Source organism: Scomber scombrus, chromosome 13 (genome assembly GCF_963691925.1).
Source record: "Scomber scombrus chromosome 13, fScoSco1.1, whole genome shotgun sequence".
Taxonomy (NCBI): Eukaryota; Metazoa; Chordata; class Actinopteri; order Scombriformes; family Scombridae; genus Scomber; species Scomber scombrus.
In genome coordinates this window covers 17,299,215-17,324,529 of record NC_084982.1, presented here as the reverse complement: position 1 = coordinate 17,324,529, position 25,315 = coordinate 17,299,215, and the positions used below count along the sequence as shown (strand labels likewise).

General features: G+C 38.2%; 1 protein-coding gene across 1 annotated transcript in view; it reads right to left on the bottom strand.

Moving 5' to 3' along the window:
* abca12 (ATP-binding cassette, sub-family A (ABC1), member 12) overlaps positions 1 to 21,579 on the bottom strand; it is a 74,468-nt gene extending 52,889 nt beyond the window's left edge. The window contains exons 1-17 of the mRNA XM_062431302.1: positions 21,514 to 21,579; positions 21,252 to 21,345; positions 19,249 to 19,443; positions 17,070 to 17,165; positions 16,545 to 16,618; positions 15,390 to 15,560; positions 14,557 to 14,750; positions 13,824 to 13,942; positions 13,533 to 13,633; positions 11,827 to 11,967; positions 11,040 to 11,206; positions 10,266 to 10,399; positions 9,413 to 9,543; positions 8,493 to 8,657; positions 1,891 to 2,099; positions 1,386 to 1,519; positions 220 to 334 (exon numbers count right to left, since the gene is read on the bottom strand). Of these exons, the coding sequence (XP_062287286.1) occupies positions 220 to 334; positions 1,386 to 1,519; positions 1,891 to 2,099; positions 8,493 to 8,657; positions 9,413 to 9,543; positions 10,266 to 10,399; positions 11,040 to 11,206; positions 11,827 to 11,967; positions 13,533 to 13,633; positions 13,824 to 13,942; positions 14,557 to 14,750; positions 15,390 to 15,560; positions 16,545 to 16,618; positions 17,070 to 17,165; positions 19,249 to 19,443; positions 21,252 to 21,345; positions 21,514 to 21,579 (2,306 nt within the window). The remainder of the gene's footprint in view (positions 1 to 219; positions 335 to 1,385; positions 1,520 to 1,890; positions 2,100 to 8,492; positions 8,658 to 9,412; positions 9,544 to 10,265; positions 10,400 to 11,039; positions 11,207 to 11,826; positions 11,968 to 13,532; positions 13,634 to 13,823; positions 13,943 to 14,556; positions 14,751 to 15,389; positions 15,561 to 16,544; positions 16,619 to 17,069; positions 17,166 to 19,248; positions 19,444 to 21,251; positions 21,346 to 21,513) is intronic.
* Positions 21,580 to 25,315: the final 3,736 nt, after the last annotated feature.

Sequence of the window (25,315 nt, the reverse complement as noted above, 5' to 3'; positions counted from 1 at the left end):
AATAAGCTGCCTCTTTAATCATGCTACATACTACATACTAACATAGTAATCTGTAAATGTTAATCATTCAATGAAATACTTGTTTTTAATAAGTCAACATCCTATCAACAATTGAAGGCCAATAAAAATGGCCTAAAAATGTAATCTTACAGCATATACACCCAGTCTTCACATTTAATAACACATCATCCAGTAAGACTCACAGACTTTGCCACTTACTTCAGCATGACGTCTTGGTTTGGTGACATCAGCACCTCAGCCAATGCTTGAACAAACTGGTGCCAGTTCAAACCAGTATCACAATGAATGTTTAAAGTGTTGACGTTTATAGAACCTAAAGGAAAGATATAAAAGACACACACATACTTGAATTGGTTATGTGTAGTTTACTTAGCTATATAAATGATTACTTTGTTTTGGATAAACTAAATCATTTGGAGAGATTTTTACTGCACATATTGACTGTGCACATATTTTACAGTCAAATTTAGTTTGCACATGACTCATTATCATCTGCTGGATTACTAATCCTACGAGACTCATATCAGAAGAATATGAATAATCTTGTGATGTCCGACACAGATAACAACCTACTGCTCAATGTCTGCAAAAAAATGAGCTGATAGTTGATTTAAGGAAAAGGTAGGCAATGACACACACCCCCGCTTCACTGAAGTCTACATCAGTGTGGGCTGAGGTGAAGTGGGTAAACAGCTTCAGGTTCCCTAGGATTCAGCATTACAGAGGACCTGTCATGGACATCACACATATCCACGCAAAGAGGGCTCAGCAACGACTGCAGTTTGTAAGAAAACTTAGGAAAGCAGTATTCTTTTGCCAAGTTTTTATTATTTTTCACAGAGGAGCAAAAGCAAGCATCCTGACTGGAAATATAACAAAGTGACATGAAATATGCACAGCCCAGGACCAAAAGCCTCTGCAGTGGGTCATTGAAAAACCGCCCACAACATGCCTGGTAGACATCAAACCAGCATCAGTGACATCATTGAGGTGCCTGCTCAGGACCCAAAGGATGCTAAATGTTGTTGGGTTTTCGTTCGCTAATTACAATAATTTTTTTGTTTTTCCCTCTACTATTATACTTTTTGCTGTTTATTGCCTATTTTATTGTTTTATTATATTTAAAAAATGTAATATTTGAATGTATTGATACATCAGCTGTATGTGTAGTTTGTCTGACTGTGTGAAGAAATGAAAAAAAAAAAAGAAGAATGGAAAAAAAAGAAAAAGAACAGTAAAACTGCCAATTTGCCATTTCTATTTGTTGGTCATTGTAAATATATGAATATATAATAAATACTTTCAGTGGATTTTTAGTTGCTGTAAAGGGAGATATAAACGCAGAGAAAACGAATAAGACTTACAGTTTGCTGGCTGAGTTGTGACACCAGGCCTGTAGTTCAAAATCCAGTAGGCCATGTGGAAATAGTTCTTTACCTGGGGCCACAGTTGAGTCTTCTCAATCTTTTCTCCAAAATCCACCATGAACAAGAGGACACTGAAAGCAAAGCAAAGCAAAAGCACAACACATGACACCATGAAATGAGACATTGTACACCTTATCTAAAACACAGTATGGTGGAAAATTTATCCTTTTCATCCACTGATATTTTTGAAAATCAGTGAAATGGGTAATTTGCAGAGGCTTGTCCAACTTAAATCTATTTTCCTCACTGAATAAAAAGACAATGTCAGTCATTTTAAAAGTTATACTCCTAAGAAGCCTGTTGCTCTTTTGCACTCACTAAACAGCAATACTTTACACGATTTACAACCTGTAATCAATCATTCGTTCAAAGCAGATGTACAGAGCACAGTAGTGAAATTGATTGAAACCATGCAAGTATTAAATCATCAATTTCTAATTACCTTTGTTGAAGAGTCCCAGTTACATCATAAGTGCTGTTGCCTGTCATCCAGTTCATCCAGTATTGTTCGCCCAGCTCTGTGGCCAGTCTGTTCAAAAACACTCCAAACCTCTGAGTGTTATTGTACAACTTGTGCCACTCAGAGAGAATCATGGGAAGTGTGACATTGTAGTCTGCTTGGCCTGTCAGAGTGCTGTAAAACTCTTGTCCCTGTGGAGACATAATATGAAACAAGATTTTAACAACACATCTTATTATAAAGGAGTGTATTGAATCCCCAAGCTTTGAATAAAGAAATTGCAATACCAATTAAAACTGCAAGCAGTGTCGAAGGGCCCTCGCACCCCCCCGTTTACCCCCCCAACTGTAACGCTGTACGTGCACGTCGGTGCGTGCGGTGGTCGCAGGGCTGTCAAAACTGGCATGTAGATGTCTTTGCTCCTGTGCCTTTAATTGAACATTGTGTGCAGCGGTTAATGTCTCCACTAGATGGCAGTCTAAGACCACAAATGAGTCTGAGTGACTTCTAAGCATAAAGGAATGTGGGTGAAGGGCCAAAAAAGCATCAATATTGAGCATTTTTGCCTGGATGGCCGACTTCCTGTTGGACTTAGGATATGGGTCCAAGAGGCTTTTTTGTGCGTCTGGACATGATACATGTATTTACCGAATTTTGTTTGTCTACGTCAATCTGAGTCGAGGGGCTTGCTTTTTTAAATTTTCTAGGGGGCGCTATTAATCAATTTTTGCGTCGGACATTTCCGCGCTCCTTAAAATATCAAAGTTTTCTCCGAGTCGGACATGATTGCAAGTTTTGGTGAGTTTTGGGGCATGTTTAGGCTGTCAAAAAGGCGTACAACTATAATAATAATAAAAATCATCCAGATTGAACATTTTAGACTGGATGGCCGACTTCCTGTTGGACTTAGGGTATGGGTCCAAGAGGCTTTTTTGTGCGTCTGGACATAATACATAGGCCTTGTAAATTTCATTTCTCTATGTCAATGTGGAAGGCGGGGCTTAAACTTTGAAATCTTCCAGGGGGCGCTGTGGAGTCATCTTCTCACTTAAAAATCCCAAACTTTGTCAGTAGTCAATATGTATGACTGTTGAGGTATGTGTACAATTTGGTGAGTGTAGGAGTTTGTGAAAATGTACAAAATGGATAAAGGCATTAGGGGGCGCTATTGAGCTGTTGTGCCACGCCCAGGGGAAGTTATGGTCTCATATTAAAGTGCTCCTGAGTGTGAACCTATGTGGCCAGTTTGGTGATTCTGTGAAGACGGGAAAGTCCTCTAAACGCAGAGGGAAAAACGGAAAATTGACGCAGGAAATGCACAATAACTCACTTCCTGTTAGAGTGAAAAATTTGAAAAAATTAATTTGGGGGTTTACCCATAAGTTCTATGAGTCCTGTAAATTTCACGAAGATCAGACAACGTTTTTGGTCACATGACCTGCTGTTAGGGGGCGCTATGGAGACCCCTTGCCACACCCACCCCCAATGATGTTGAAATTGAAACGGCGTCACCAGGTGTGACATTTTACGCAGTGCATGTATAAACATCCGACAATGTATGGAGGAGTTATAAGGAGTTGTTTGTTTATACAAACAAACGACTGCCACGCCCACCTGGTATAACGTAGGAAAAATCTGTCGTCAAGTTTACATCATCAAGGTCTGAGGATGATACAGTTCCAATCTGAAGTCTGTGGAGTCAAAACTGCAGGAGGAGTTCGTTAAAGTGCAAGGCCTGGAAATGGGGAAAATGGCGGAAAAAATGCACCTGTGATCCAAGATGGCCGACTTCCTGTTGGACTTAGGGTATGGGTCCAAGAGGCTTTTTTGTGCGTCTGGTCATGATATATATGAATCCTAAATTTCGTTCATGTACGTGCATGTAGAAGGCGGGGCTTCATTTTTTAATGTTCTAGGGGGCGCTGTAGAGTCATTTTGCCACTTAAAAGGTTGCGGTTATACCAAAAAATAATATTTGTGAGTCTTGATGAGTGTGTCCAATTTGGTGAGTTTTAGAGCTTGTCAGTACATGCTAAGTGGGAAAAGGCATTAGGGGGCGCTACTGAGCTGTTGGGGCAAAATATTGGGCAAATGTGATATCAGATGAAAGAGCTCATGATTTGAAACCTACGTGGCAGGTTTCATGATTCTGTGAACATCATAAAGTCCTCAAAGCGTTGTTCGAAAAATGAAAATCGGTGCACGCCACGCCGCGTGGGCGACTTCCTGTTTGGTAAAAAAATTCCACAAAATTAATTTCCCAATGATCCGATGAGAGCTGTAACATATTTAAATTTCATGCCGATCCCAGAGGATTTGTGGTCACATGACCCGACGTTAGGGGGCGCTAGCGAGTCCCCTTACCACGCTTGCGTCCAATCACATTAAATTAAATAAATTTTCACCAACTGCGACGTGTGTGCAGAATTTCATGAGTTTTCATTTATGTTCAAGCCGCCAAAAATGCGATTCTTGACACGGCATAAGAACGTGAAAAATAATGAATAATTAAAACTGCAAGCAGTGTCGAAGGGCCCTCGCACCCCCCCGGTTTCCCCCCGACTGTAACGCCGTACGTGCACGTCGGTGCGTGCGGCAGTCGCAGGGCTGTCAAAACTGGCATGTAGATGTCTTTGCTCCTGTGCCTTTAATTGAACATTGTGTGCAGCGGTTAATGTCTCCACTAGATGGCAGTCTAAGACCACAAATGAGTCTGGGTGACTTCTCAGCACAAAGGAATGTGGGTGAAGGGCCAAAAAAGCGTCAAGATTGAGCATTTTTGCCTGGATGGCCGACTTCCTGTTGGACTTAGGCTATGGGTTCAAGAGGCTTTTTAGTGCGTCTGGACATGATACATGTGTTCACCGAATTTCGTTTGTCTACATCAATCTGAGTGGAGGGGCTTGATTTTTTAAATTTTCTAGGGGGCGCTATTAATCAATTTTTGCGTCGGCCATTTCCGCGCTCCTTAAAATATCAAAGTTTTCTCCGGATCGGACATGATTGCAAGTTTTGGTGAGTTTTGGGGCATGTTTAGGCTGTCAAAAAGGCGTACAAATATAATAATAATAAAAATCATCCAGATTGAACATTTTTGCCTGGATGGCCGACTTCCTGTTGGACTTAGGGTATGGGTCCAAGAGGCTTTTTTGTGCGTCTGGACATAATACATAGGCCTTGTCGATTTCATTTTTCTATGTCAATGTGGAAGGCGGGGCTTAAACTTTGAAATCTTCCAGGGGGCGCTGTGGAGTCATCTTCTCACTTAAAAATCCCAAACTTTGTCAGTAGTCAATATGTGTGACTGTTGACGTATGTGTACAATTTGGTGAGTGTAGGAGTTTGTGAAAATGTACAAAATGGATAAAGGCATTAGGGGGCGCTATTGAGCTGTTGTGCCACGCCCAGAGGCAGTTATGGTCTCAAATTAAAGTGCGCCTGAGTGTGAACCTATGTGGGCAATTTGGTGATTCTGTGAAGACGGGAAAGTCCTCTAAACGCAGAGGGAAAAACGGAAAATTGACGCAGGAAATGCACAATAACTCACTTCCTGTTAGAGCGAAAAATTTGAAAAAATTAATTTGAGGGTTTACCCATGAGTGCTATGAGACCTGTAAATTTCACGAAGATCAGACAAAGTTTGTGGTCACATGACCTGCTGTTAGGGGGCGCTATGGAGACCCCTTGCCACATCCACCCCCAATGATGTTGAAATTGAAACGGTTTCAACAGCTGTGACATTTTACGCAGTGCATGTATTAACATCCGACAATGTATGGAGGAGTTATAAGGAGTTGTTTGTTTATACAAACAAACGACTGCCACGCCCACCTGGTATAACGTAGGATAAATCTGTCGTCAAGTTTACATCATCAAGGTTTGAGGATGATACAATGCCAATCTGAAGTCTGTGGAGTCAAAACTGCAGGAGGAGTTCGTTAAAGTGCAAGGCCTGGAAATGGGGAAAATGGCGGAAAAAATGCACCTGTGATCCAAGATGGCCGACTTCCTGTTGGACTTAGGGTATGGGTCCAAGAGGCTTTTTTGTGCGTCTGGTCATGATATATATGAATCCTAAATTTCGTTCATGTACGTGCATGTAGAAGGCGGGGCTTCATTTTTTAATGTTCTAGGGGGCGCTGTAGAGTCATTTTGCCACTTAAAAGGTTGCGGTTATACCAAAAAATAATATTTGTGAGTCTTGATGAGTGTGTCCAATTTGGTGAGTTTTAGAGCTTGTCAGTACATGCTAAGTGGGAAAAGGCATTAGGGGGCGCTACTGAGCTGTTGGGGCAAAATATTGGGCAAATGTGATATCAGATGAAAGAGCTCATGATTTGAAACCTACGTGGCAGGTTTCATGATTCTGTGAACATCATAAAGTCCTCAAAGCGTTGTTCGAAAAATGAAAATCGGTGCACGCCACGCCGCGTGGGCGACTTCCTGTTTGGTAAAAAAATTCCACAAAATTAATTTCCCAATGATCCGATGAGAGCTGTAACATATTTAAATTTCATGCCGATCCCAGAGGATTTGTGGTCACATGACCCGACGTTAGGGGGCGCTAGCGAGTCCCCTTACCACGCTTGCGTCCAATCACATTAAATTAAATAAATTTTCACCAACTGCGACGTGTGTGCAGAATTTCATGAGTTTTCATTTATGTTCAAGCCGCCAAAAATGCGATTCTTGACACGGCATAAGAACGTGAAAAATAATGAATAATTAAAACTGCAAGCAGTGTCGAAGGGCCCTCGCGCATCCACGCACGTCGGACTGTGGCGCAGTCGGAGGGCGCGCAGGTAGAGGTCTTCTTACGCAGGAACGTCAGTGCTTGTCGCAGTCGCAGGGCATTGACAGCAGCCATGTAAAGGTCTTTGCTCCTGCTGCTTTAATGGAACATTGTGTGAAGGGGGGTTAATGTCTCCACTAGATGGCAGACCAAGACCAGAAATGAAAGGGGATAAGGTATTCATATAATGGTTAAACTTTGAAATCTTCCAGGGGGCGCTGTGGAGTCATTTCCTCACTTAAAAATCCCAAACTTTGTCAGTAGGCAATATGTGTGACTGTTGACGTATGTGTACAATTTGGTGATTCTGTGAAGACGGGAAAGTCCTCTAAAGGCAGAGGGAAAAATAGAAAATTGACGCAGGAAATGCACAATAACTCACTTCTTGTAAGAGCGAAAATTTTGAAAAAAATAATTTGGGGGTTTACCCATGAGTGCTATGAGTCCTGTAAATTTCACGAAGATCAGACAAAGTTTGTGGTCACATGACCTGCTGTTAGGGGGCGCTATGGAGACCCCTTGCCACATCCACCCCCAATGATGTTGAAATTGAAACGGCTTGAACAGGTGTGACATTTTACGCACTGCATGTATAAACATCCGACAAAGTATTGAGGAGTTATAAGGAGTTGTTTGTTTATACAAACAAACGACTGCCACGCCCACCTGGTATAACGTAGGGAAAATCTGTTATCAAGTTTACATCATCAAGGTCTGAGGATGATACAGTTCTAATCTGAAGTCACTGCAGTTAAAACTGCAGGAGGAGTGCGTTATAGTACGAGGGCTGGAAATGGGGAAAATGGCGGCAAAAATTCACCTGTGATCCAAGATGGCCGACTTCCTGTTGGACTTAGGGTATGTGTCCAAGAGGCTTTTTTGTGCGTCTGGTCATGATATATATGAATCCTAAATTTCGTTCATGTACGTGCATGTAGAAGGCGGGGCTTCAACTTTTAATGTTCTAGGGGGCGCTGTAGAGTCATTTTGCCACTTAAAAGGTTGCGGTTATACCAAAAAATAATATTCGTGAGTCTTGACAAGTGTGTCCAATTTGGTGAGTTTGAGAGCTTGTCAGTACATCCTAGGTGGGAAAAGGCATTAGGGGGCGCTACTGAGCTGTTGGGGCAAAATATTGGGCAAATGTGGTATCAGATGAAAGAGCTCATGATTTGAAACCTACGTGGCAGGTTTCATGATTCTGTGAACATCATAAAGTCCTCAAAGCGGTATTCGAAAAATGAAAATCGCTGCACGCCACGCCGCGTGCACAACTTCCTGTTTGGTAAAAAACTTCCACAAAATTAATATCTACATGATCCGATGACAGCTGTAACATACTTAAATTTCATGCTGATCCGAGAGTATTTTTGGACACATGACCCGACGTTAGGGGGCGCTAGCGAGTCCCCTTACCACGCTTGCGTCCAATCACGTTGAATTAAATAAATTTACACCAGCTGCGACGTGTGTGCAGAATTTCATGAGTTTTCATGCATGTTCAGGCCACGAAAAATGCAATTCATTATGCGTCTCTTGAATAATAATAATAATAATAATAATTCCGGCAATTACAATAGGTCCCTCACTGACTTGTCAGTGCTCGGGCCCTAATAATAATAAGAATCCTGGCAAAAGCAATAGGTCCCTCACTGACTTGTCAGTGCTCGGGCCCTAATTAGACTGTAGATTGATCACATTTCAATGTTTTTGTCACATCCATGTGCACAAGAAAACTCCACAGGGCACCTTTAAATATTAATGACTTCTGATGAAGTTTTGTAACTTTTACCTTCTGAATCAATGGCAGCCACTCCATCAGTAGATACTGCTGTGCAGTAGATGCGTTTTGGCAGATCATTGATCTCCACACCTCAATGTCTATGCTCTTGGTTGATAACAGCCACTCGAAGGGAGCCAGGAGGTCCTCACATGTTGAAGGCTCAGATGCCAAACTCTAGTAAAACAAAAGCAAGAATCCCCTGATAAGTGTGTGCTGCCTTCAAAGTTGTTTTTTAAGCAACTTGAGGCTGCTAGATAGGTTAACCCACTTATGTAAAGCACTCATTTGGAACTGAAACTACATGTAAATGTGAGTCAAATATAATAATCAATGACACTGTCAAGTACAGGAGATGAAAGCTGAAAAATCAGTCATTGTTCTATTGACGTCAGCAGTGAAATAGGAGGCCAAGAGTGTAGGAGGAAGGAAACACAGATGAAAAAAAGCTGCCGTCCTGCTTTGTAGAGAACGTGTCCATCAATGATGCCCATCTGAAGAGCAATTTCTTGTTTCTCACTGATAGATCTGTAATAGGTTAATATTGGGCGCTTTAAATCGTCCATGTTCTTGTGCCTAGGTGTCTACGTTTTCTAGGACAATACAGGGGAATTTACAAAGTTACAAACTTTGAAAGTAGGTTAAACACCAGTGACTAGTAAGTGTTCAGGTAAGATCCTTTCTTTGCTTTCACCAATCTATTGCACTCACATTATATTTCTGGCATTTAAGTAGCTAGTTTAGACTCAATGCTTAGTGCACCCCTTGATGTAACAAGTTATTTCTCCAGCACTTCATGTACCCTGACAGTCAACCTATCTTTTAACCAGATTGCCTCTGTGCTTAAGCACAGATACTGGTGACTAAGCTGTATTCATAAAAACTGATTGGAATTGTGCCTGAAACTACAAAAAGAAGATCAAAACGCATACCTTCATAATCACATCCATCCCACTGGCCAGGAGACGACTGATCCAAACATCTGCCTCTGATTTGTTTGTCAGCAAAGTGAGATAAGTCATTTGGATGTGACCGGCATCTTTCAGGAAATGATCCATCATACCTGAAAACCAGGGACAAACAACATACAACAAACATACAGCAGAAACAAAGCCAAGTCAGAGGACTATAGTCATATTCATGGTTTAAACTGAATTGCTGTTTAGGTGATAAAACAAAAGTACATTTTTAGCACAGTTTTAAAAAGAAATCCACCTGCAGACACCCACCCACTTGACTTCAATTTCTTTTGAACAAGGTTTCCCAGGTGGTATTTGGGTTATTGTGTAACAAACTCCTCTAGTCCTATTTTGAGCAAAAAAATCCTTATCTTTCATCGGTCCCCTGAGAAAGGGTGTGAACGTGTTCCATTCACCTCTATGTCACACGGTACATCAGTTCCCGTAGAGACAACAATAGTGACTGGCAGCATGTGACAGAAAAACTATGTCATTCTACGTGAGCTACACAAAATATGTCCTGTGAATGTGTTAACATTTAAATTTAATCTCTCTGCCCTTGTCATTTCATTGTGGTTGATACCAAAAGTTGATATTTATCGTGTCTTATTTCAACCATTTCTATCAAATTTTTCAGTCAGAATCAATTTTATCTTGACAGGAAATACTTTGTCTATGCTTGTGAGTATACATGGGTGAGAAGAAGAGAGACCACCAACAGCAGGTGTTTTTAACAGCGATTAAAATAACAGATGTAGGACGTTGAAACTATTATTATGTGTAATGAGGAGAGCCTTGCTGTGAGCAGGCAGTTATGTGGTCTTACCCTCGACAGTGTCAACAGCCAGTGTCGCTGTCTTCATGGACTGAAAGCCAGATCTCAGGAAGCTCCTGACAATCATGTCCAACTCAGGGACATTTTTTATAATTTCCATCACCACAGGACCGACACTCAAAAACCTGCCAAAGCATGAAGGCAGATTCAATATGCTGTAGTCTATATAAAAACATTCATATTATAGTGGACACTAGATTTCAATTTTTATTTATTTAACTTATTTTGTTGTTTTTACTAATTTATGTAAAGTTCTCCAATATTTAGCCTGATGTATGCAAAGAGAATAAAAGTACAAATGGTTTGGTTGATGTTAGATAAAACTGTAAACAACCTTAAATGTTGTGAATAAAATACAAATTAAAATTTAAATAAAATGTATTGGCATGCCAGATCAAAAATCTATATTGCTAAAGCAGTACAAACAATTATATAAACATGTATGTTTGGTATATTTGCATATGCTTTTTCCAAAAGTTTTAAAGGTGATGGGTTTTTTTTTTATTACCTTGTTGTTGTACTAAAATATTATACTGAAATATGCTTTTGGCAAACTTTGGCTAATATTCACTAACATATCAACCTACCCATTAGTAATAGTTACTTAAAAACTCCCTCGTCTTGTATGACCATTTGTAGGACATTCATGAAGCCTGTTCAGTTACTCTAACAGAGATGTCTTTTTAGTTTTTTTGGTAGCCTCTAAGGCAGTTGTTTTTCAGCTGGATGGCAAAGTATGTAGAGAACAGACAGTACTGTACTTACAGCTCTTCATCGATGTTTTGTGGTTGTTCATCAATGCTACGCTGGGTCCTTGTGATATTGGAGCCTCCCTGACCCCCTGGGGATGAACCTCCCATCAGACTGTGGAGCAGCCCTTTGGCAAAAGCCAAATCATGTTGAGCAACATCTTTACTCCATGCCAGGAGAGCCTGAGAATAGCATAATTATATAAAGGAAAATAAAGCATAAATAAATGGTATGCCAACAGATTTTCTAAATTACAAAAACATTTATTTAACATTCAAGTTAATAATATATACCTCATCATTTACTTAATCTGTAACTTGTATGAACAATATGACTATTTGCCTTATGCCATCTTTAGATTACTAATTGATGTCTGTCTGACTGTTTGAGTGAGTACACATAGTAATGACAAAGTTAACTAACAACTCACGATTGGGAATTATCTCATCAAAACACATTCACCACAGTGGCAGCACTAATTGGATATCCTTGAGGTTTATTCTCTCCAGGTGCGATCTGGGAGTTGCAGTCGCTTGTTGCTAAGGCCAACAGTTTTTCTTGTGGCCGCAGGCTAATTATTTGGTATACTCTGAATCGAATTACTTGTGAAGGTGGCACTTGAGAATGCAAATTAGGGGGAAAGAGAGAAGAATGCAGACAAGCAGTGAGAGAGAGAACAAGATTGAGAAAGCGAGCAAAGACAACAGAAAAAAAAGCCACCAATATACATCAAGCAGCTGACTCCTGGTTTTCTGTGAAATGCTCTGTTGATGATGATAACATTCACATCATTTTAGCCTACCTGCTTGGCCACCTTGTCAGGACTGATCCAGCCAAGAACCATGTCCACTGTGCCAGTGGTGCACGCTGCTGTTAGCCACATAGTGCTGTTCTCACACAAGTAGGAACGCACCGTGTCTCTGTCCAAAGTCAGGCCGATAGCCTGGGGGAGAGAAAACAATGGTCAAACTCTTATTAAGGAATGACCAATTTGTAGAATAATTCAACAGTGTTGGGAAACGTTACTTCTAAAAGTAACTAATTATATTACAGCATTACCTTCTCTCCTTTAAACATAGTCTAATTACTCTACCATCGTCACACAGCCAAGTCTGGTCCATAATCTGTATATCTTTACACTACGACTTTACTTTGTCCTACGACCTTACATAAAAAACTGTAAAAGTGGCTAGGCTTCTCAATCATATACCCACATACAAGTTATAAAACTATATATAGGCTACAGCCAATGCTGTTGAGCTAGCTTACAGGTGTTTCTTCAAGTTTTAAGTAGAGTTCATCGCGTTTGACAGGCTCTTGTTACCTGGGCACAACTTGCATGTTACTGTAATGTTCTTGCCCTTATTTCCTCCCACAAATTCAAAATAATGCGAATATTTCCACAAATTGAATGCTGTCATTTCTGCTATCTTGCTCGCTCAGCTGCTGTACACACGCAGTGATATAACTGTAGTAGGCCTACATTGCCAGGTGCCTGTCTGCCTACCAAAAAAATATTAATGGTGCGAATTTGTGGCAGATTTTCTTTTCTTGTGGTAAAAAGGTAGGCTACAGAATATTTGGTTAAAAAAATAATAACGGATTACCTTTTTTGAAAAAGTAACTTAACAACTAAGTACTTAACTTGCAGACCTAACATTTTAGGATACTCGTTACATCAAAAAAGTAAAGTTACAAAGTGATGTGTTTCTCCAACACTGATTATCACAAATAGTAAAACTGTTGTATAATAATGTTGCTTTAAAGGAACAGTTTGACCTTTTGAGACATACATTTATTTGCTTTCTTGCTGTTAGTTAGTTGGCAAAACAACATCTAATATTTGTCTGTTAAATATGAAGCTACAGCCAGATGGTTGACAGTGCTAAATAGCTAGCCTGGCTCTGTTCAAGGGTAAAACACTTAACTTACTAGTACCTCTAAAGATCACTGATTAACATGTTATATCTTGTCTGTTTTATCTGTACTAAAGCGAACAGTGAAAATGATATATTCTGGTTTTACCAGCTATGTGCATGACTATTTCTTGATTGTACACAGTGACTTCCTTAAGTCTTGTCATCCTGAGGTTGCCTGAAAAAACCAATGGAGGCCTCAAGAAGTCTCAGTGAAACGAGTTATAACATTTTAATTAGTGAACCAAACATTCATTGGCCCCAACCTGTCAACTGTTTGAATGTGTTACTTTTGATGGACTTATTGGATAGGAGAGTTTTTTATTGTTACGCAATATGAAGACATCATGTTGGAAAAATGTTGCACTTATATGCTAAAGGTCAGAGTGGGTGAGACCAGTTTGGCCACTCTGCAAAAAAGCTGTTGCGTTTTATTTAAAAATATAATGTAATGCAAAACTCCACTAGGGTTGACAAATAAGCGTGAAAATGTATATCATTCAGATCTGATTTTTCTTCTTTCTCCACATAGTAAAGACATGTTTGCACTGATATGTTTATTTTGAATATAAATAATCCAGGCAGCACGTACCTTATCCAGTGGTATGTGGACATCTTGCAAAACCCGTTTCACAATTTCACTCATTGAGTCATTCTGCAACGTGACAACATCTCCGAGGGAAACAGTCACATCTAAGCAGAATCACATTACATGGCAGATGTCAGCAGAGAACTTAATTTATGTTATTAATGTGATGCTTTGATAACAGAGGGGAACTGAGTCTACACTGTGGATTTGTAAGCTACCATTTTGAAGAAATTATACCATAAAGTTGTATTATTGTAACCAAATTTAGGCTGACACATGGTAATGCATAATTACCTTTGCCAGGCCAATTTTGAAGATAGTGGATCATGTTGATGCCTCCAACAAGCACTGGATGTACTACGGAGACTGAGGCACTGACTTCAGGGAAATTACTCTGGATGACATGCATAGCACTAGAAACACCATGGGAGAAAAACATGTAATGCTCATAACAAGACAGAACATGCAGCAAACCCCTGACAGAACTAATAATTAAACAAGTGCATTTTACCTACCAGCACTGCTAAATCTGAAGTCTCAAACAGGGCTAGAGCAAAGTGCTTATAAGCAAATACAGTATTCCTAAACTGATGTCACCAGGGGTCAATTTTATTGTGCCTCAGTTCAGCTTTTTAAAACGGCATCTTATTTATAAAAAAACAGTCAGTAGCTTTTGTCTTTCCCCCAGATAAACATCAGTCTCACTGCTCTTTCAAAGCAGGGTGAATGACCTCACCTCAATGGAAACTAATCACTAGAAAAACACAGGATTGTGCATTTAAATGAAGGATACATTTTTTTTTTTAAACTGAAGGAGCTGCACTTACAGTGGATTTCATCATGACAAGTCAAAGATGTGCCCTTGCCTTTATTAAATATTCAATATATTATGTATATATATATATATATATATATATATATATATATATATATGATGACAATTCCAATCATTTTCCTTTTAAATAAACATCTTCATCAAGCAGGCGTTCATTCAATTTAGATTTTTCCACCATTAAAAATATAGTACCCTTGTATATCGGTGAGAAGGGTCTCTGTGTTGTTCAGCACTTGGTCAAGAGAGCTTGCAGAAAAGAGCTGGGGAATGGCTAGAAGGCTCTCCCACAACGAGGTCTGATTTTGCAGCTGATCAAACACCAACACCGCCATCCCAGCCACAGTCATTGTCTCATCTGGTTTTGTTAACATCAACTGTGTCAGTATCTGAAAACCAGAGAGTCAACTTTAGTCAATCCAAAAACAAATCTCAAGAAGAATCGGTCATCACACTGCCTTATCAGCAACAAGCTGAGACATGCAGGCACAAACCCACATGCTGTATGTATCCACACACACACACACACATAGTAAGGGCAGCAGCAGACTTTAGGTCTGTGGCCAGAATGTCACATAGCGATCAATCACATTAACTAAGTACATTCCTCCCTTGACATGTGCTGGTTGCAGGTGTGTCTTTCAGCCAGGTATTGTTATTGTTGTCCATCATGGTGTTGGTAGCCAGTCACAGGTCAAGATCCAACTTGTAATCTTGTAAATTACAGGTAACATGACCAATGGGCTGATCAACCTAACTGATTGTTTGCAGTGAATTTTGTTTTCTAAGCTTGTGATTTTTACAAGCGCAGAAGCATGAGCAAATATCTGGAAAACCCATTCAATCTTATATCACGTTAATGTCTACATAATGTTCAACAAGGCTTCTCAGTCATCAACAGAAGATTATAGTTTTCCAGTTCTGCTATTTGTTTTATTTTTCTGTGACTGTGTGAGCATTAAGGATCGTTTTGCTGAAATATAGCATGCTGTTCATTGGGATAAACACCCGCACATACACACACACACCTGGTTAAACATCAGGAGAGTAACTTCAAACACAGTGTCATTGGACTTGCAGAAAGTGACCACAGCATAAGTGACAGCGTTGGGTAATGTTGCGTTAGCCATGGGCAGAGCCATGGTGCAGAAGGCCTTCTTCAACATGTTCACTGACTCCAGCATATCATTCCTGGCCCCCTGCAAAGGATATGATTCATATAGATTCAAGTTATTACAGTCAAGCATACATTAAGTAAAGCTATTCATTTATAAGATCATTAATGATTGATTTTCTGAGTACAATTTGTGATTGTACTTCATATTTCAAATCTTTTACAATTCCAATATCACATCTTTTACTTAACTATTAACAGTAACTATTTATTTCCACACCTGCTCAAAGTAATTATATTCTTATACTTAAAATATTTTCTTGTTTCTTAGTGGTTATTTAGCAGTATAACAAGTATAACAACTCTGACAAGTTATGATGAGTAAACTATTGTTGATAAATTATTAATTTAATGAAATATTTTTACAGTGTGATCAAACCTATTGAGATTGACATGTTTATGATAACGTTAGGTCAGCATAGTTGTGATTAATAACATATTGAAGGCTTGTGACTTTGATGTGAATTAAGAGACTTAAATGAGAATTTGAAACTTCACATGGACCAGACTTGAACTAGAGGCCATAAAGCAAAAGCTTGTTCTATTAAGACCCAGTAAAATCACCATGGCGTATGTGTTCCAGGATATTAGCTTTAAATACTGTTTTCCTTTTATTTTCATCCGTTTGGAGCAGATTTGGGGTACGCGTTATCTTTTTTATAATTCTTTTATGAGTGGCTTGAACACTCTAGCTATTAAATTGAAGTAAAATGTCTATATTCAATAGTGATTACTGCTACTATAACACTTTCTCCACACTTTATTATCAATTGTAATGTGTTACAATCCTACATGCAACACAGTGTTGCTTACAAAAGAATATAAACAGATAATTATATTCTAAATAAACCTCTTAGGCCTTCCCATAAACCCTTTTGGGTGTTTTTTGATCTGAGGTCATCTCAAAGTCAGTACAAGGTTTCAATACTGTGAAAACAGATATGGGAAATATATATATTCTTCCTCATTCTCAACATTTTTGTTCCTCTCATTATAAGTTAGTACCCACCTGATCAGTCAGAAGAGTAGTGTTGATGGTGTTAATGAAAGACTCATTGTTAGGGTTTCCTCTGTTAGCTAGACCTTTAACATAGGAGCACATTGTTGAAAAACTGATAGACAGCAAGTACACCACAAAATGCAAAAATGAGAAGTGCAGTTCTTACATTAATAGTTTAACATCTTTGAAACATGCTAATTTGCTTTATGGGAAAGAGTTAAGTGAAAAGATTATTACCACTCTCATTTACTTTTACTACCTCTGTCGTTTACATATGAAGCTACAGCCAAGAGACAGTTTGTTTGGCTAAACATAAAGACTGGATGCAAACATTAAAATTAAATAATTAAATTACCAGTTAGAACATATAAAAAAGGTCTGTATTTACTTTTACTACTGTATGGAACTGCCTGGCATGAAAATACAATTTAGTGTCCAAAAGTGTGAAACTGTACCAACAAACATTAAAATGTCATTTGAGTGTAGACAGATGGATCTGTGAAGGGAGATTACTTTTTTTTTTTTTAAACATACCCAAGACTTTGTTCAAGGCCTCAATCACTGCTGCATGATTGTTGCTGGAGTCATTGGAAAAAGCAAAGTTGAAAGAATCTCCCCCTTGAAGCAGGTCTATCAATGGGGAACCCTCGATGGTCGATCTGTTAAAATGACATGGTGACAAGATAACCTTATAACTTAGATTAAGGACAGAAAACTCCAGAACAAGTTTCAGAAAAAACAATGAAAAAAATGTTTCCACAATGACAAGGCATAATGCTAGCTCAAAACAAAAAAAGATTCAGGACATTGGCTCTTTAAAACCAAAAAAAACAGGGCTGAAAATAGATGTGACAGGGATTAAATGCTAAGGGTAGGACAAACAGGTTTTCCCATGAGTCACTTTACCCTGTCTTAGGAATTTGAATGTCATGAAAACACGACAGCTTAAGAAACAAAACCGACGAGGAAAAGAATCTAAGACATTTTCATTAACTGATGATGGTGTTGAATGCTTAGACTACGACAAAGTAGGCAGATTACTGTGAATAAGGGCCTTAAAGATTATATAACTCCAAGTGTTGACAGAGTTGTTTAAAAAAAGAAAAGAAAAGAAAAGAAAGACAAAAAAAGCAGTCAGTCATATACTGTTTTGTAACAGAACAACAGACAAAAAAAAAAAGATTAAAGCACATTTGTTTCAATTCAGCTGTGACCATAGACTGGCTGCGACTCAAAAACTGGTGTGTCATGATCAGGAATTAGAAAAGGAATCCACCCATTCAACATTGCATTACTTTTGATCTACAGCAACAAAGAAGCGCTCGGACAGAATTTTGCCTTTTCACTTCCTGTTAAAAGACAGAAGCATTTCTGGTGTAGACAGGAAATTAAAAGAAAAAATTAAGGATCTGTCACACTGGCTGGTCATGTTACTTGTGTTGGTATGTGTTTAAAACAATATGATATCATAACTAGGACTGGGCTCAGTATTATATGATATGAGAGTATCGTCTTAGATTAGATAGATAGATATGGAAATATTGTTGTCCCCTAGTTTTAAAAGCTGGTTTACAGTAAAGTGATTTCATTTTCTTACCAAACTGTTCTAGCTGTTCTATTACTTGTACATGAAAAATCTCATTGTGTGAATATTTTGTGAAAGCATCAGTAGTCACCCTTACAGTATTGTCACAATACCAATATCGAAGTATTTGGTCAAAATTATGATATATGATTTTGTCTGTATCACCCAATATAATATTTTGTCTTCATAAACAAAGATAAAATTTGTGAAGTTACCTAAATCATTACAATCCAGATTTCCTCACCACAGGCTTTCAACACAATAGTGATAAATACAGGTTTATGTTGAAAAATCTGCTTTACCAACAAAGTCAAGACCATCTGGTTTACTGATCATTTGTGAAGAATAGTAATACATTCATAACCTGCATCATGATACTTATAAGTTAACATTATAGCTCTTGAAAGTGTTCACCATAGAAACAGCGACAACTTTGCAAAGTTAGTGTTCCCAACTTTGAGAAATGTATAGGAGACTGTGTAAACTTTAAAAATAAAAAAATAAAAATAAAAAAAGGAAAAAAAGAACTATCACTAGCAAAAGTAGCTGGATGTGAGGACAAAAAAACAGAAATGTATCAAAAGAAAAAAGGTCAATAACTTGTCGGACTCACAATGGACAGTATGTAAAAACGTATTAAAATGGATGCAGCAGAATCAGAGAAGTCATCTTTTATTTTGTACACATTCTTCTTCTTTTTAAAAACCTGGTGCTGACATTACACACTACCGAACTTCTCTGTAACTCCAAAATACTTTTGTTTTTTTTTGTTTTTCTCCAACCCCAACCAACATTGCCTTAAGTGATTAAATTTGCTCAAATTTAGCTACAAAAGGCTACATTCATACAACTTTTACTTCTGTAAAGAGACTTTTATCTACACAAAATCAATGGAGTTACCCTTAATGAGACCTGCTTCCCTCCATAGAGGGATATCTGTTGTTGGTATATTTCCATGAACACACTGACTAATCATATCATGTGATGTTGCTCTGCCAAGTGTGCCTCAAGGGTCATTTGCACACCTTTTCACTCACATGATACTGGGCCAACTGAGACTTACCATATGTTTAAGATGTGCATGTTTTTATGCAGCAGAGACACAGTCATACTGACTGATATCAAAACTTACATATGGATTTGTTCGCGCAATGCAGACTGTGGAATAAGGGTACCTTGCAGTCCGTGATGATCTATGTGACTTTGATGCAGCTGGGTTCACCAGATGTGACTTATTATGACAGTTGCTGTCTGTGGTGCACATGAGGGTCTGCAGAAAAGGGAAGAAGCCTGTGCTGGGTAGATTTCGAGGTCCGACATAACCTAGAGGAGACAAGACAAAGTTGTTGCTGTAGTGAGTATGCTGTAACACCACTCCCATTAAAATTGCTGCAGAATGCCAATGTCGCCACAAAACTTAAAGAGTCTGAAGATCAGGGCGCCACCATGACTGAACTTACTGCATGGCAAATTACCTCTCTGGTATTCATTCCTGTGAATGTTCTCTTAGAAAGGACTGTCTCATCTTGAGAAAAAAAAATAGACTTATAGACTAGAAATCATTTGATAAAAGCGTAGTCATGGCGTTCATGGAAGTTATTATGAACTGTAGAGCGCATAAAGTAACCTTGAACAAATTAATTACATCAGACATGCTTAAAATAGAACAGTAAGAGGCACTAAAACCACTAATGCAAACAGCTTTTCATTATTCGATTAGAATTAAAATGCAGGAGATGTCACATTTCAACACTTTACAGCGTTAGTCTTCTCTAACAGTAGCAAAAAAGCATGTCATTTGGCATCTACATGGTTACATCTTTAGCTTTCAACCATCTCAGGAAAATAGTTACTGTATGTTTCTATAATTGTCTTAAGAAAGTAGGACTATTGTCGGTGTGAGAAACAGTGGTTCAATTAAAGCTTTTTTCTGAGAGGCCTGGTCATCCCTTCATGTATTATGTTTTAAGTTATTCTACCTGATACAAAGTCATATCCTATAGTCGACTGATCCTAAAGTAAAGACGGCCTATAATAGGTGTGGTTCAATACTGTGCCTGATTCCAGCATGTATAAAACAAATAACTATCACACAGCACACCACAAGGGAGGAGAAGTCCTATTGTTCAGATATAATAGACAGTGTCTATAATAGGGCAAGCTGGGGGGATTAAATTACATGTGATCTAACAAAAAAACTGAACAATGGTAAAAAAGTTTTTTTTAAATAAATAAATAAAAGTACATGAAATAGTAAAAACATATACTTTATAGCACACATTAACAGGCGAATGAATAAATAAGGTGCTCTGAGATAGATGTTAATGCTGTGATTAAATGTAATTTGTCTGCCGCTCCTTCTTGAACTAACTACTCAACAGCATTAGTGGATGTTAACACATAGTTAGAAATGGGCACGTAAGTAACCCTCCCTCCCTGAGCACATTTCCCAGATTTTTTCCCGTTGAAAATAAGAATGAGCTTGTAGTCAATTGGGTTGATAAATAATAGACTACAAACAACATGTCATCAGTTTGGGGATCAGCTTACATCTCAAGGGCTCTTGAGAATGTCTGAAGATAATACTCCATTTGTTTGCCCTGATTGTGAAATTGGAATGTCCCCTTGTGTGTCGCTGCTATCCTTTACATTGACAAACAAAAACCTGCGCTATGAGTCAATATTGTATCAATGCAAACTTTAGCTGACTTAAGCATTGCCTTTAGTTCCCAATTTGAGATTTTGCTAGACTCTGAATAAAACCTCTGATAATGTCATAATAATTTAATGACCTGTTTTATATGTTTTCAGTGATGACAATACATTCTGAAAATAAATACACTGTAGATATAGAGACCTTTTTCTATTATTTTTTTTTTTACGTCTTGTTTCTTTGATTGTTTGTTTATCTTTGCCTTATTAAAAAGTTTGACTTTGCCCAAGCAGCATTCACACAGGGCTGTTACAGTCCACTCTGTAATGTTTTGTTGAATGCTTCGTTTTATTTGGTTTTTTACACTGTGTTGCATCATTCTGTTTGATTTTATAATATGAAGACCTGTCTTTGCAAAGACAAAAACAAAACAGAGACCTACATAAAAGCACCTCTTCTCTTTGTGTTTTACACTTACATGTGTCTTTTATCACTGCAGGGAAGTGGTTGCGGGTCACAATGGTAATGATGAAGATGATCAGAGGCCAGATGATCAGGGTCAGTGACCATAACTATAAGACAGGATATCAGAAAACGACAATCAGTGCACAATAATCATTTATTTATGAGACGATTGTTTCCAAAATGGCACTGAGGCACTCATTTCTTACAATATGTATCAGTTTATGGTAAATTCAGCTCATGGAAAATAAGAATCTGTGTGCTTTAATGTCACTCACCGGCTGTCTGATGACACCCAGCCCATTCTTCCAGAGAAGAAGTTTCAGCTGCCGGAAGAAGGCCATCAGTAGACGAGGCTAAAGTAATGGAAAATGATGTTAGTCCATACACAAATAATTGAGAGCACACAGATAAACAGGTGGAGTTTGTTTTCAATACACTACAGGATGTAACAGTATTCTTTTGTATTTTATGTTCGTGACTTTTAAGTCATAGTGGATTAGAAGTCCTTAGAGAGCTCAGAAGAATGGACATTTGAAACTGGGCTACTCAGCGGAAAAAGATTGTGTGATATGACCGAAAGCTCCAGAACAGTTCACCTTTTTGTGAGTTAAATTGACAGCTGTATACAGTAGGGGGCGTCAACAGTTTCACTGCTTTCATTTCTTATTCTTCAATCAAGAGTTAATCGGCTTTTGGTGATGATATTCCACCTAAAAACCCATATCCTTTCAATTAGTCAATTTTAACAGTTGTGACCGTTTCAAGTCTCCCCTTTAAATAACAACAACAAAAAACTTCTTCAGTACTTCTTACAATTTACACCCCATTTATCTCTTACATTTGGACTGACATTTCATCTCCTGCCTGTGCTTGAAGGATAAAACAAGCAATCAAAAATAAAAAGAATGGAAAAAATTGGAAGGGTTAAGGGAAAATAAATAATATTCAAAATTCAGTCGTGACCCAGCTGTCCTGACCTCACCACCCATCCCAGATCCCCCTGGCGCTTCTTTGTTCTCAGAACCCAACCAAAGACCAATTTAGTTATGTTATTGTTTTCTTTCTTTCTTCCTCTGGTTAATACTGTCTTCCTCTTTTTCTCTCTGTACCCTCTATATCTTTAACACGCGGGTACTACAATCAGAAAATCCAAGCCAAGCACTATGCCCTTTTTTGTTTCTTTGTTATATTGGTGTTCTTCCTGATTATATTAGTATAGCTGCTGTTTTGATATTTTTTTCTTACTTTTGTTTGAATGTAGTTTTCCTCCACTTGTTTTGTACAGTGTCATATGTGGCTTCATGTTAGTCACCTGTATTGCACGATAAGCACCATAAGCTTGTGCAATCAGGCTTTGAACTATTAAGAAATATCTCTGTAGTAAGACATACTCATTTGAATGTACTCAGTGAACTAATCCATATTGGTATAATTCTTTACACTCCTGCCTCAGTCAAACAACTGTGGCTAAGTCCATCTTCTTACTAAAGCAGACAAAGTGTATTGAGCACATTACTCCACTGTTGGCCTCTCTCCTAGCTGCTGGTGGAATTTAAAATAAATATGAAATTTAGATATCATTCATCAGGTTTTGAATGGTAAAGTCCCTGAGTGCATCTCTGAATTACTACATCCATACAAAAACCTACTGTCTCTCAGGTCTTTGCATTTTGGATGCTCACAGGGCCTAGCTTACTGTCTATGCCCCTAAATTTTGGAAACTTTACCTTTAACAATTACATCGTCCGACTCAATTGGTGTTAATAAACAACAACAAACAAACATTTAAAAATGTTTTTGTTTTTGTTTCATAAACCTATTTATGTATGGTTTTTATCATGTTTGACGCTTTGTACTAAACGTTTTTCATGTTGACAATTGTGATGTTTGTTTTAAAAAATAAATGTTTACTTACTTATGACTTACTAATACCTCAAAACTTAATTAAAATTTCAAATTTATTTTAATGCTTTACATTTTAACTTAATTTTTCATCTTCTTTCAGCACTTCCATTTTAGCGGCTAAAACTTTCACTGTGTCACTATCTCAACTATTTCAAATGTCACAGGTGCAGTGACTACATGTACTGTAATATTTCTTTGTCAACAGTCAACCTGCAGAAACTGTTTGAATGACATTAAATAACTTTGACCTGTGGATATATAGCTTAATAATAAAGAAATGTATCATTAATCTTACCTGGCAGCGACTGTCCTCTGAATTGATTAAATGGATTGTTATCTGACTGTAGCTCGCAGATGTTGAAGAAAGGACATGGCGCTGCAGGTGGCCCCTAGCAGGATGCCCTTTCCATCAGTTGGTTATGGGAGAATACACCAATCAAAGCAAATACAAAGGAGTAAAAAAGGGAATAGAAAAAAACAGAAATATCCTCTTTGAATGATACCGCAGTTGCTGTAAAAATGCTGACTTTAACAACAGCTTTGTCCTTTCGGCTCCTCGCCCTTTTGCTAGTGTGTGTGTGGGTAACTCTGTGTGAGAAGATAAATCTGTGGGAAGGGCGTGTAGTCTGACTGCAACCTGTCCGCCCAAAACAGAGGAGCAGCATGACGCCTGGGAGCAGATTACAACACAACACACCTAGGCTATTACTGACAGACTGGGGGGATTTACATTAGGAAATCAAACAATTTTAGGATAACCATCCTAATCCACTTTTAGGACAAGTAATGACACACATATATTTCAAAGGTCTATTAAAGCTGTTATGACATGATATTCCTCTATAACATTTGAACATAAGTACCATAATAATGATTTCAGTGTGTTTTTGAATGTGAAGAATGCAACATCATTTTTGAATGCAGATTTGTTAAGTTTTTCAAGTAAAGGTGATTTCACTGCCCTCAAATGTGAAAATGGGTAAAAATCTGACTTGAGCAGTATTCAGGGCAACATCTACATTATTTGGAGTGATTAAGTGATAAATTAAGGAATGGAGAGAAATAAAGATCATACACAATAGACGTTTTACCTCATTTTTCTATAAGGTACAGGATGGATTAAGAGGGCAAAGGACAACACCAAGCATCACATTACACAAGCTTATGAGGTGTTGTCAGGGAGGTGTGAGTCTCCATTGGGAAAAGTCACACTGATATCATGTGGGGGATCCACAGGGAAACATGTAACCAAAACCATGAATTACACTCGGGGAAAAATAATAATGTAACAAACAAAAGTATATGAGCGAAAGAAAACTAAAAGGTATTTCACTGCATGTGCTCACTGTCTTTGCCACACCTGACATTACTGTACAACCTTTACACAACAGCGTATGTAGGCAAGAGGCAAATATGCAGCTGTGCACATGAATAAAGCTATGCTGAATGATGCGAGTGTTTTTCCATTAAAAGCACAAGCTTACACTAGACAAGACAATCCAGTCTGTACTGTTCTTTTTCTACCAAGCAAAGCATTATAGGCCTACAAAAAAATGTTTCACTTAAAGGCAAAACAATGGACAGTTCTATTGCTTAGGGTGGGGCCAAACAAGGGTATAGGTGACATCTGACACTATTGTTTTGTTCATCTCGAAACATCAATAAGAATTTTTCTTATCCGGGTAGTCATACTGGTTTTTCTATCTTAGTAGCATGTGAGAAAAATGCATCATGGCTACTGGTAAGTAGAATGAAGGGTAAACCATTGGCACAGGAGGCATGACACCTCTTCATAACACTTCATCAGATTGACAAACTTGAGTTAAGGTCAAGTAAAGATATTTTCATCAAGTTTTTTCAGAAGGGTTACACAGGTTCATGTTGTTTTAGTTTTTTTGTTACTTTTCTTAGCACCAGAAGTAGACAAAAATCTCTGCTGCTGTTGTTCTGACTAACATTAATTTAGAGGCTCAGAGGATGTACAAGTTTTTTAAACAAGAGGCCAGAGACTATAAACACATGATCCACAGTACTGCCATCACCGAATAACCAGTTTGAGGGACTTATTAGATTACAAGTACATAGTTTTCAGGTACAGGGATTTTGAAAAGTAAATTCGGTAAACCTGACTAGGATATAATCTAACTTCATTTAGAAATAATAATTTAATGT